General features: G+C 45.5%; 1 protein-coding gene across 5 annotated transcripts in view; it reads right to left on the bottom strand.

Annotated features, from left to right (window-relative positions):
• COL7A1 (collagen type VII alpha 1 chain) overlaps nucleotides 1–12659 on the bottom strand; it is a 103140-nt gene that overhangs the window by 85348 nt on the left and 5133 nt on the right. For 4 of the 5 annotated variants that reach the window (XM_081900925.1, XM_081900928.1, XM_081900926.1 and 1 more), the window contains exons 5-12: nucleotides 11721–11879; nucleotides 11094–11257; nucleotides 9447–9576; nucleotides 7595–7714; nucleotides 5107–5256; nucleotides 3754–3873; nucleotides 974–1120; nucleotides 169–285 (exon numbers count right to left, since the gene is read on the bottom strand). In XM_081900925.1, coding sequence (XP_081757051.1) covers nucleotides 169–285; nucleotides 974–1120; nucleotides 3754–3873; nucleotides 5107–5256; nucleotides 7595–7714; nucleotides 9447–9576; nucleotides 11094–11257; nucleotides 11721–11879 — 1107 coding nt within the window. Of the gene's footprint in view, nucleotides 1–168; nucleotides 286–973; nucleotides 1121–3753; nucleotides 3874–5106; nucleotides 5257–7594; nucleotides 7715–9446; nucleotides 9577–11093; nucleotides 11258–11491; nucleotides 11617–11720; nucleotides 11880–12659 lie in introns of those variants that run through there. The other variant, XM_081900929.1, reaches the window with a different exon arrangement.

Here is a 12659-nt window from a genome sequence, read left to right as displayed (position 1 = left end):
GCCTCATGCCTATGGAGGACCCTCAGAGATCACGTCTTAGGAAAATCTGGAAGTGGCTGGAAAAGAATCAGCTTTCACACTCCTTCCCATAAGGAGTGTGTGAGAGACAGCCTCCCCAGTTTACCCACAACCTCCCTTCCACTCATTGTTGAAATCAGGCTGGGTTACCTGTTGCTTTTCTCCATTCCAGCCGATAACCTCGGGCGTTAGGGATGATGTTCCAGGCCAACTGGATAGACGTTGGATCAATAGTGACAATTCTCAGAGTCTGGAGTATAATGGCTTCTAAACATAGCAAAGAGAAACTGGACTCAGTAGGATTGAGACTCTTAGAATGGCTTGAGAACCACTCAGTAGCCAGTACTTCACTTCCCACATATGCCTGTGACTATGGGAGAAGTTCATTTGTGGAGGTGGGTAGGGAGCCAATCTGAATCAAAACACCCACTATGACAAGATCTGTCACTCTTTAAAAAGGAGGGGCCCAGCTGGGCTTTGCCTTTGAGATAAACAATGGGATCATTGCCGTACACACACACAAACCAATCTTCACTGCAGTGTCTCACTCTCAGAGTTGCAACACTGCACTGTATTTTGCATTCCCCTCCCCCTTTTGAATACAGTCGTACATTTCCAAAAAATGTTTGCAGACTGGAACACTGACTTTGGCGTTCGGAAGCCAAAATGGATGAGTACCAAGGTGTTCAACAACCAAGATATGACTGGATTGGGGTGAGGGGATGGGGTGAGCTGGTAATCAAACTTGTACCACAGAACTGTGCCCTGAACAATTCTGGTACCTCTGTGTAAAGCTAGTTTAAACTTGAGTCATCGCATTATAAACGGAATGCTGAACAGACCAATAATGATTAAACCACAGGCCTCACTTTGCCTGGCCAATACTAGCATGATTTACTGCTAATAACAACAATAAAACAAACCACAAATACTCCCTCGGGCACACAACACACACCAGTTCTTCTCCTGATGGAGGCTTTTGGCCCTTCCACCTGCCCAAAGACTGGAGCAACAGTCACCAGGTAATCACTATCAGGCTGCAGTCCAGTCAACAAGAAGGAGTTTTTGCTGGGATCCACATCAGCTCTCTGCACATCCTGACCTGAGAAAGCACAGAACAAACAAACAAAAGTTGACAGCAGAGTATTTAATGCATGTGGAGATTTTCACTGCGTGCAGAGATGAACTTTAGAGTGGTCTGCATTCAAAAGACCTGCAGACTTCTCACACTTGGCTTAATTGGGAGGAGGGAGAAGACTATCTACTAAGTTAATCTTCACAGGGACATAGAAAACTCTAAGAAAACAGAAATGAGAGGATGGTCCCTAGCAGAGAGGATTTCATTAGCGGTCTCCCTGAAAGTGACCAATGTCCCACCTAAACAAATACAGCTGTCTTCATGGACACACATCAATACTGAGTATCGACAATAACAAGGAAAAAAGTTCCCCTGGAACAAACTGATTATTTTACAATATATATCATGTCTGGATCCTGTTAAGTGTGGTGGCAGATAAAAAAAGAAGAAACTTAAAAATATTTTACACAGAAGTACAAAGGACTAACCTGCTTGCTAAACGAACTCAGAGGCTGTTAAAAATAAATGAAGGATGAACATCGGAAATGTTTTATTGGGACTACTGGGACTAATTAAGAAATGCAGCATAATATTAGATCATCACTCCCTGAACTTCAGGGCATGGGAAGATTTATAAATTGGCATAAAATTTGGCTTTTTTATTGTATTAATTTGGAATGTTTTAATGTGGTTTTTATTGGATTGTTAAAATGGAAAACTTAATAATTTTTTTTTTAAGTGTGGTGGCCTAGGTGAGCAGTGGAGCAGAGCTCTGGACTCCGGCCTCTTTGGTCCAAGTGCAACACTCTCCATCAACTATCTCACAAGGGCTCCCAGCAATGCATGGAATGGCTACAGTCAATAGGTGGAATGAGTTAACAATAGAACTGGAACCCAACAGTGATGCAACAGATCCTGCGAATTGGTTCTGGGTTATCAACTTTACTAAGTATGACCACACAGGCAGATGTGGTACCATATTTCATGATAAAGTTTCAGATAAAAACAGCATTTGAATGCTGCTTTAAATGGAAGATAATTATATAAAGATGAAGTTATGAATTATGTAATTCATTATATAATATAGCCATGATGTAATTAAGATATTAATTATATAATTTATTAGAAGGGATGTAATGTAATACTTTTGATAGCTGGCATTCTTTTTTAAAAGCAGAGATTTTGACAGCTTGTTGGAACAGTTAACACTGCCGGTTATCGTTTTCAAGTTCTACAGCTGTGGAGAATGAGACCCTTCATTTCAGGGTTGTGGATGAAAGATCCCCACATTGCAGGGGGTTGAACTAAATGACCCTTGTGGCCTTTTCCAACTCTACAATTCTATGATTCCACGATCCAGAGTAATTTCTGGTTCCTCATGGGATTTTCTTAACACACATGAAAATTTACCCGTTAAAAGAGTTGAGGAGACTGGCTTCCAATAAAGGCAAGATCAGCTGCTAATAAGCTAAAAAAAACCCCAGACTAAAACACATGTGAAAGACAACTTGGTTAACGTTTATCTGACTGTTTTAATTTAAATTTTATGTAATTGTTGCATCCCATATGCTCTTTTGTAAACAAAGATATATATCAATGCAACCATGTTAAACAGTTTAAAGATGAACATGAATAAAACTATGTTACCAAAACACACACACCACATGTCTGCATTTTATATGTCTGAATAGGCTTGACTAAACTAAAATGTTTTTAATAGGCACCAAAAACAGTACAGTGAAGGTGCATGCCTGATGCCAATAGGCAGGGAATTCCAAAGTATAGGTGCTGCCACACTGTGCAAGGAAAGTCCCACATAGTCTTATTATGCAAGTGCATTCTATCACATATCTAGAATAAATTTTATAGTCATATATCCTACACTGAGTGAGTCTTCATGCACAGTTTAAGCTCGCAACTTAAACGGGGGTCACGTTCCGGGGATCGTGCCTTAAGCCAAAATTGCATATAGTCAAAACAAACTAGGTGCGACGATTGGTGAGAATGTTAAAGTCTTTTTCCCCCCTGGATGTCTACCCGCTTTAAATTTTTTATTTATTTTTTGCCATGCACATAAAACTGAATGTGCACAAGTTGAATGAGCTTAAGTTGTGGGCTTAATGTTTATGTTTAGTATCATATTAGTTTTTGATAAATGATAGACATACTTTTTACACGGACAGTGATGCTTCTTTTTGTGTGTGTATAAGGAGTTGTTTGGAGCAGTCACTTGCTTCTTTTTTAGCCAGCCATCTGATTAGGCCCTAGGCCAAGCCACTTTGAAGTCTTGTTCTGAACAACTACAATCAACACGTTTGCTACCCAAAACACCACCTCCCGCACTTTCTATATTCATCCACAAAAACCTTCAAATATACCTATTGAATTAAATAATTGCATCCCTCTTTTCTGGCAGCTGAAACACCATCATCTCACAAATAGTGCTATTTGCAAAGTGAAAACACCCCTGTATTTTCATAAGGAATCATTTCAGTTGATTAGGTCCCACTGGGCATGTAAAAAAGTGTATTTTCGTAGCATTCTGGGACAGTCAATTCATCTGTGGAGTCACAGTGACAGATCTGACTGATCATGCTGTGCTCTAGCATCCTGATATTGGAGCACAGGAAGAAAATGGATCAGCTGAACAGACATACCTGAGAGGAGGCCCCAGGTAACACGGTATCCCGTTGCTCCACTCACGCCCCGCCAGGTCACCAGCATGCCCTGGGAGGAGATGTTCAGGGCAGACAGTTGTTGCACTCCTGACAAACCCACTGAGGATAGAGAAGGGGTAAAAAAACAACAACTTTGAAAAATGTGAAGACATGCCATGTCCATTAAAGGTAAAGGACCCCTGACAGTTAAGTCCAATCGCAGACGACTCTGGGGTTGCGGCGCTCATCTCGCTTTACAGGCCGAGGGAGCCGGCGTTTGTTCAAAGACAGTTTTTCTGGGTCATGTGGCCAGCATGACTAAGCCGCTTCTGGCACAATGGAACACCGAAACCAGAGCAGTGCACGGAAACGCCGTTTACCTTCCTACCAGAGCAGTACCTACTTATCTACTTGCACTTTTTGACATGCTTTCAAACTGCTAGGTTGGCAGGAGCTGGGACCGTGCAACAGGAGCTCACCTCATCGCGGGGAATTGAACTGCCAACCTTCTGATCGGCAAGCACAAGAGGCTCAGTGGTTTAGACCACAGTGCCTCCCGCATCCTGTTACCATGTCCATTAGATGTGCCATTTACCAGTATCCTACAGTCTAGATGCTGGTGCACCACAACCTCACAGAATAAATTCTTAATTAACTGCAGCACAAACTGTATGAAGGGAATGGTTCCCAATATTTACAACTGTATTTTAAACATGGTGCATGAATATTGATGTTTCAAGCATGCACCAAATACTATCTAAAATGGGATGCCTCCTCTGAACTAAAATATCTATTTAAAACCCTCAGCTAAAGATAAATAGGCAGTCAATTGAAAAGTGCTACAGCACTGCCAGCCTACATCTCTCAAAATCTACAAACGCGTGCAAAACATGGGAGAGACTGCAATTCCTTAGGAACTCATTGGGGCTAGGTTTACGGACAAGCAACTTTGGTGATTGTCTGGGACAACTCGGGGTTGCCTGTCCATGCACTGGCCACTCAACTGTTTAAATAAATAACGCAAACAATTCATATAGCACAAATAAGTACAGGTTTACAGATCCCAACATGCAGATTTATCATCTTAGGAAACAAGGATGAATCATGGCTGTGGGTCATGCATCCAAAATCATGAAATGGGCAACAGGTGCAATAAAAATTAAAGTGTTTCATAAGTACAATAAGAATATTAACGTATTAAAAACACAGCGATTGTCAGAATCACTGGCCGAGGAAATTATTTCTACCTGAAGGGGGGAAATGTAAAAATCAAAGCATGAATACAATCTTCGTTTGCCATCTCTCTCTTCCCAGTTCTCCAAGTCTGATGGTCTTAACTGAGATGGGACTTACACGTTCGGCCATTGATCACGGCAGGTGCCACTGTCTGACGGGGGTAGATCGGGTAGAGTGTGATCATATAGTCAGTGTTGGGGCGAAGATTGCTGAGCAAGGCTGAAGTAGCACTGGGCCCAAGACTGATCTCCTCGGGCTGAGTTTCACCTTTGATTGGAAATGAACAAGGAGAACTTCAGGGACACAAATAACAGAAGTTTGAAGGCACACAGCACTACCAGAGATCCCACACATAAATGACATCATTGGTTATGTGAGCTGCTTCTTATTTCAAAACACTGCTGGCAAACAAGTCCTCACTGGTTCTTTTATTTTTGAAATTTTAAGCTAATGGCCTGCATATAGTCAAGAACATGACCAAGTCTAATGACTGAAAGGTGAGGAGATTCACAGCTCTAAGTCAAAGCACCCACATTGACCTGAGGGGCACATACATACTGAAGCCACCGCAGGGTGCAAGCACTTCTCCTTCTTTCAGAATATTCCTCCATCTTCAATACATAATAGAATATGCATCACAGTTTCATTATGTAACCCCAACTTTTAATTTGGTGGCCATGTCAGCTTCTGTGTGATATTATGGAGGTTAAGGCTATACATGGTTATGTTTCACCTCCGCATACCCATGTGAATTACAAGTAGGGAGTATGCTGCAGCACTTGGGTCCTGAGGGCTGGACTAGATGGGTTCCTGGTCTGATCCAGCAATACTGCTCCTATTCTCTTATGATCTTCCTTCCATTTCCTGGAGGAATCTATAGCCTATTTGAGAATCCAATCAATCCACATGTGGACAACCAAGGAGACACACTGGAGGGCTGTGCAGGTTCAGAGAGGGTCTTTGCCTATGGTAAATACTCCCTAGTCTTACAGGTTCATGGTGGAGGGTCAAACTGTCCCCTCCAAGTCTCACCTAGGCAGCACTTCCTGAGCAACAGAAGGTATGCACATGAGAGAGAAAATGTCTGTGTGCATGGCTGATGGCAGCAGGTAGAGGGGGTCCATCTACTTGGGGTCCATCCCTGCCCCACCATGAATTCTTGTATGTCCCCACTTGTTTATGTAGGCATCTCTCAAATTAGCAGCAGATACACACATCTTTGAGTTTCTGGATCACTGCAGCCAACTGCAGGAGTCTACACCACTGGCCAGGGACCTGAGCATGGGGGCTGAAAATGGGTGCCAGGGGTGACCTCTCCAACAATGATAGACAAAGGACTTGGGGAGGGACATGGGTAAACATGGTTTGGTTCCACTGTTGCTGACACGGCAGCCATTTGGCTCCTGCATGCAGAGCCAAACAGCAGCCCAAGCGGTGGCTGCTTTTGCTGAGCTCAGCAGCATGTTGGTGCCCACAGGGGCAGCATTCTCTGCATTGCCATGGCAACAGGTGTGGCCACCCAGTGGGTGAGGCTCTGGGAGATCTGCCAGGGCTCTGAGGACTGGGATGGCTGCAGGCTGGGGAGGAGCAGCTCCAGGTGCAGCTTCCAACAGGCACAAAACACAGGAAATGGTAGAGGGAATCTTCCAAACAGCCTCTACTCCCCCAAGCCTGGACTCTCTCTCGCAGCACAACCTAAAGTGTGGCAACAACGCGCATGTATTGCGACACTCAGGCACACGAGGAGATGCTCAGGCAGCACGTTCACAGCTGCACAGAGGGACTCCACGCACTGGCACAAGCTGTTCCTCCACCCCACGCTGTCTCAAGGCTTTGTTTTCAAACTGTGCTATTACACAGAGCGTAAGCCTCGTCAACAAGAACTCCTGCCACAAGAGTGGGGCTGAGCTGTGCTTCTGCAAACTCCAGTGTGGCTGAGCTTCTCTCTTGCGCTCAACAGCCTGCCTTCTACCAAAGAGCACCGCTTGCTGCAGCTGGAGCCTTGAAAGGCACGGAAAACATGACAACAGCACCCAACCAACAGCCACAATGGCTATGTTCTATCTCCACTGTCAGAGGCAAGATGTCTTTGAACTCTAGTTTCTGGGAATCACAGGTGGGCAGAGCGCTACTGCACTCGGGTCCTGCTTGCAAGATTTCTGCAGCCATCTGGTTGGCCATTGTGAGAACTGCACTAGATGGGCCATGGGCCTAATCCAGCAGACTCTTCTTACATTCTTATCCCAGATATAAAACCAGGAGGCATTCTAAAGATTATCCAGAGTTGCTTCTCAGTATCCTCTTAGGACCAAATTAGCTTATAACCTATGACCGCTGCCCAGAGCCCATGTTGCCTCCTTGTACTTCTTGGCAACAATTTCAGGCACAACATTTACTCTGCTTAAGGGGTGGGAGCTGCTTAAGGGGTGGGTGGAAAATGCTGTGTCCAATGATGGTTTACAATGCAGGTGAAAGCAGCAGCCTTTCAGCTCTTGAAAGAGTTCAGAGTCAGTCTTACAGTTGTTCTGCAGTGCTTCCACCTAACAACAGGACTGATTGGTATTTCTGATCCGTAAGTGCCAACCCTGCCCTGATCTTCACTCACCTCTGCCCAGATACGTGAGCCTGTAGCCCTGTAGGGTACCCAGACCAGGGGCCCATGACAGCCTAAGGAAGGTGGGTCCTGCATCCAACACTTGGAAATTTGCCACTCCAGACACAGCCTCTGTAAGAGAAAGAAGATATGTCTGTGTGCCCTTCATGTGGGACTGAGGCACACAGTGGGTGGGAGATGAAACGAAGGCAGTTGCCTCAGTTACCAGCAGGTGTCGAGAGGAGAAAAACAATAGGAGTTTGCTAAGTTAAGAGTAAGAGTGAGCAACTGAGTAACACCAAAAGCCAACATACAACTGTTGTCATAAGCTAACTTAGGTGAGTTCTGCTCCCTGCATTTAAGATCGTCTCAATCTGTGCTGCTATATCCACCACAACCTGGAGTTAAGAGCTATGTGTGATGCACAAATGAGGATATAACATATTCTGCCAATAGCCTCCCCATTGCTACCATCAGTTACAAGATCCAAGATGGCAGCAGCAATATATAATATACAGTGGGACCTTGGTTTAAGAACAGCTTAGTTTATGAACAACTTGGATTAAGAATGCTGCCAACCCAAAAGTAGGTGTTTTGGTTTATGAACTTTGCCTTGGAAGTAGAACATGTTTCACTTCCTGTTGAGCGTGTTCCACTTGTAAATTGAGTCCCCCCCCCCGCTGCTATGGGAAATCATGCCTTGGTTTAAGAACGCTTTGGTTTAAGAACACACTTCTGGAAGGGATTAAGTTCGTAAAACAAGGTACCACTGCACGCACGCACACACACATGACAACATTCAGTAATAGACCCTGAGCACAGTCAAGTCAATAGAAACAAATGATAGAATCATAGAACTGTAGAGTTGGGAGGGACCGCAAGGTTCATCTAGTCCAACCCCCTGCACTACAGGAATCTGTACTTTATAACCTGTCCTTCCTTCCCAAAGCAAGTCCTAACAGCAATAAAACTACTGTACATAAAAACCATTTAAGACATCACTGGTAATGACACAGCTGGTATCTGCAGTGTAAATATAACACAACAATGGCAACTTGCTTTTAATAGCAGCAGTTAAAAGAACAACTCATAAGCATCACAAAAGCAGTGCAAAACCAGATTCAACTAGTATTTAAGGAGGCCCAGGTAAATACAAAGGTCTTTGCCAAAGGGACATGTAAGCAGGAGCTAGGTAAGTCTATCTGGGGAGAATATTCTAAGCATGGGGTGCCACAGCCAAAAAGACACAGCCATCAGCTGCCAAGTACCTAACTTCAGAAGGTGCGGGCACCCATAGAAAGGTCTCCAATGATGAACTCAGCGTACATACAAGGTGCATGTGAGCTCTAAAAAGGAGGGAAGCAGCAGGTGGATCTGGAGCCTGACACCAAAGACCCAAGGTTTCTGTATTAATGGTGATGCCAAGATCAAAAGTCATGTCAGCCTCAATAACTGTGGGTTGCATACACATATAGTCCAACTCAGAGTAGGCCCATTAAAATAAATGGACACTTAATGGGTTTCCTCTGAGTGAAATTTAGTTGGATACAACTCCTTACATTTTTCCTCCCTGAGCCTCCTCAAAAATAGGCTACAACTGCACAGACTAAGCACCATTCATTGAACCTCCTACTGCTGCAATTGTCCCAACTGTGGCCACTTCACACACTAACTCACATACCAACTACCATGTTCCTACACAGAAAGCAATCCTCACATAGGAAAATGCACAAAGCCCACATGCACACAAGGAAACCCAAACGAATCACACTCTTGTGAAGAGTCACCACAAAGAGGCATAAACAGAAAGTCTCCAAGTAGTTGTGGAAATGTGGGACTATCGGAGGCAGAAGTCGTTACTCACGAGTACGTCCTTTGCCGGACACGGATTCTCCAATGCTGTTGGCATATTGAGCAATCACAGTCACCAGGTAATCTGTGCCTCCCCTCAAACCACGTAGCACGGTACTCGTCTCACCAGGTCCCAAACTAACCTGTCCAACAGCATGAATGAATGGAAAAAAACAGCTTCAGATAGTATGACGAATGCATCAGTCCCTAGTCATGTGTGACAAAAACACTTGTATCCATTTTAACTCCGAGCACATGAGGGAGGAAGCCATTACTTCCAGTGGCCTCCCATAACATGGTGAACTATGTGTGGGACTTCTTAAACTAAATTAGCCCCTGGACAGTTAAGCCTGGGTGAAGCAGCCAAAGGGCTACAACAGAAGACAGGTAGAGGGAGAACCTTGAGTTTCAACTGAGCAACGGCGCTGAGGGAGGAGTGTCTAACCCAGCCTTTGCCAACCTGGTGCCCTCCAGGTCTTTCAGACCCAAACTCCCACTGGCTAGCCCCAAACATCTGGAAGGCACCAAGCCCAGGTTAACCCATTCCTCTTTGCTGGTTTCCTTATCTCTATCCAATCACACAAACTCCCCAAAGTTGTGGGGGGAAACACAGGCAAGATCCATGGGCCTCTCTATTTTCTCTCTCTGTGGAGTTAAGAAGAGGAGGAGTTTGGATTTGATATCCTGCTTTATCACCACCCGAAGGAGTCTCAAAGCGGCTAACATTCTCCTTTCCCTTCCTCCCCCACAACAAACACTCTGTGAGGTGAGAGGGACTGAGAGACTTCAGAGAAGTGTGACAGGCCCAAGGTCACCCAGCAGCTGCATGTGGAGGAGCGGAGACGCGAACCCGGTTCCCCAGATTACGAGACTACCACTCTTAACCACTACACCAAACTGCAGCTTGTAAGGGAAGGCATCTAAACTGGGTAAATAGTGCAAAAGTAAAATGTAAACGAACACACACAGCTCTGGTCAAGTTTATTCCTGGGTGCTTAAAAAAGTAAATTTTCTGAAGCCATTTCACCCCCCCCCCAAGGAAAGATGGCAATATGTAGGGATGGCTGGACTAAAATATCTGCAATATTTACTTCCTTATCAACCCTAAGTTTAAACCTCCGGAGGGCAGGGGTAACAACATAAAATGCATCGTTTATGTTTTAAGCTACAATCTAAGCCTTCCTTACACTGGGCTTGGGGAGGGCGGCTAGGACTGAGCAGAGATGTTGTTCGGCTCGCTTCTGCCAGCTGAGCTGGCCTCTTTCTGGTTGCTGCCGGTGGGCTGACTGACACCAGTGTCACTCTGCCAGTGCAGATTTCCCCGCTTCTGCCTGCCAAGCATGCAGCCAGGCGGAAAAACTTGCTGGCAGTATCCAGAAAGCGCTAAAACAGGGTGTTCCAAGAGAAGGGCCGACCTGGTCCAGGATCTGCTGGCTCCCAAGCTGCTCTCAAAGCACTGGGTTGAAGTTGAGCCCATTCCCTGCATCCACTCCAGGCTTTCCCCGCCCCTTCCCCGCCATGAGTGGCCAGGCTGTGGATACGGTGCTGGTTTCCACCACTCCACAGGGTCCCCATCAGTGGGGAGTTAGGATTAGCCTGCCTTTTGTGACTTACAGCTAGGTAAAGACACCTAGGACTGCACTGAAAGGGGAAGCCTCACCTCCTGCCTCTCAGCTGTTATTTGCTGCCCCAAGCCTGTGAGAGGCACATACTGGACTTTGTAGCCTATTACAGGACCACCAGCTGCCGTCCAGCGGATCCTCAGCATATCTGTTCCCTGCTCCAGGAAGACCAAATTCGAGGGGCCACCGTATGTCTCTGTACCTTAAAGTGGAGGGGAGGAAACAGAGAGAATAAATCAAGATCCTTGCTGGCACATGCAGCTCACCACAGGCCCAGAAGGTAAGGTGAGCAAAGGCCAAGAATTTCAGAAAAGCAGTTCCTCCCCACCCCCCAACCTCCCCACACACAAAAAAGCTGGAAGGATTTCTAGAATGATGAGCAACTTATGTTGACACCAGCAAGCACTGGAGGGTAAGAAGATTGAATGCTACCCACCCGCAGGGTGAGGTTAAACCAACACTGAGCTTAGGTCAGGGTTCCTGGTGGAGTATCACATTGATTAGATCAGGAGCTTCCTCCAGGATTTGCTGATGCATTTCCATGGAAACAGGGCAGGCTGGGAATTAACCCCTTGCAACCCTTGCCAGAGAAAGAGAGAGAGAATCAGGACCGAAGCAGCACTTCAAAGCTGAGCGGCACCTGCACCCCACCCCGAACCTTTTACCTGCTGGCTGTAGGATGCCCCCGGTGCTGGTGCACACCCTCCGCGACACCAGCGGCAAGAGAGTTGAGAGGATTTTAAAGTCAGTGACAAAGAAGAAGTAATCCTCCGTGGGGGTGGAAGCCACTTTGGTCAGCTCGCTGCTGTCCGCGTTCTTGATGCCTGAGTGGGAAACAGAGGACTCTGGTAACAATCGTCTTCAACCACCTTCAGACCCACATTTCCCCCTTCTTTGGGGTTTCCTAATCTTCTGTCAATCCTCTAACACTCCCAACTGGAGTGTTGGGTCCTCTCTGTGCATAGTCCTGGATACATAATGGCCCTTGATTACAGGCTAAGGCAAGAACATAGGAAATCTGACCATTGGTCACTCTAGCTTAGTATTGTTTACAGTGAAGGGCAGATGCCTATTGCCTACAATGAGCAGTCAGCTACTATCTAGTCTGAGACAGAGGAGATTCTCATTCCTCAATTCCTCACATTCCAGGAGTTAAAACTTGGACCTTCTGCATTCAAAGCAGATGTTCTACCACCAAGCTACAGCCCTCCCCTTGCCACCATGTGAGCACTTTAAGTAGAGGGCTGCTGTAAGTGACAGGTACAGGCAGTGCCTGCAACCCACACAAGGACTGTGCCCATTTCTCTCCTAATTGTAACGGACCCAAACAGGCTAGCATTGTACCCTCATGCGATGCTGCAGCCAACACTGCAACACAAGATATTTCATGGCTTGTTGAAGAAGGGACAATTGCATGTGTTCAACATTCAAAATCATATGTTAGTTATTAATTCACCACCGTGGAGATATAACATTTGGGGTTTATAAAAAAAAGGGCTTCTTATTAGGTTTTTTAAAAAATGTTAAAAGCATAATATGAGCCCTGATGGATCAGACCAATGGCCCATCTAATCCAGCATCCTGCTCTCACAATAGCCAACCAC

The sequence above is a fragment of the Podarcis melisellensis genome (assembly GCF_964234715.1).
Source record: "Podarcis melisellensis genome assembly, chromosome: 2".
NCBI classification, from domain to species: domain Eukaryota; kingdom Metazoa; phylum Chordata; class Lepidosauria; order Squamata; family Lacertidae; genus Podarcis; species Podarcis melisellensis.
This window is presented reverse-complemented; position numbering and strand designations above follow the sequence as displayed.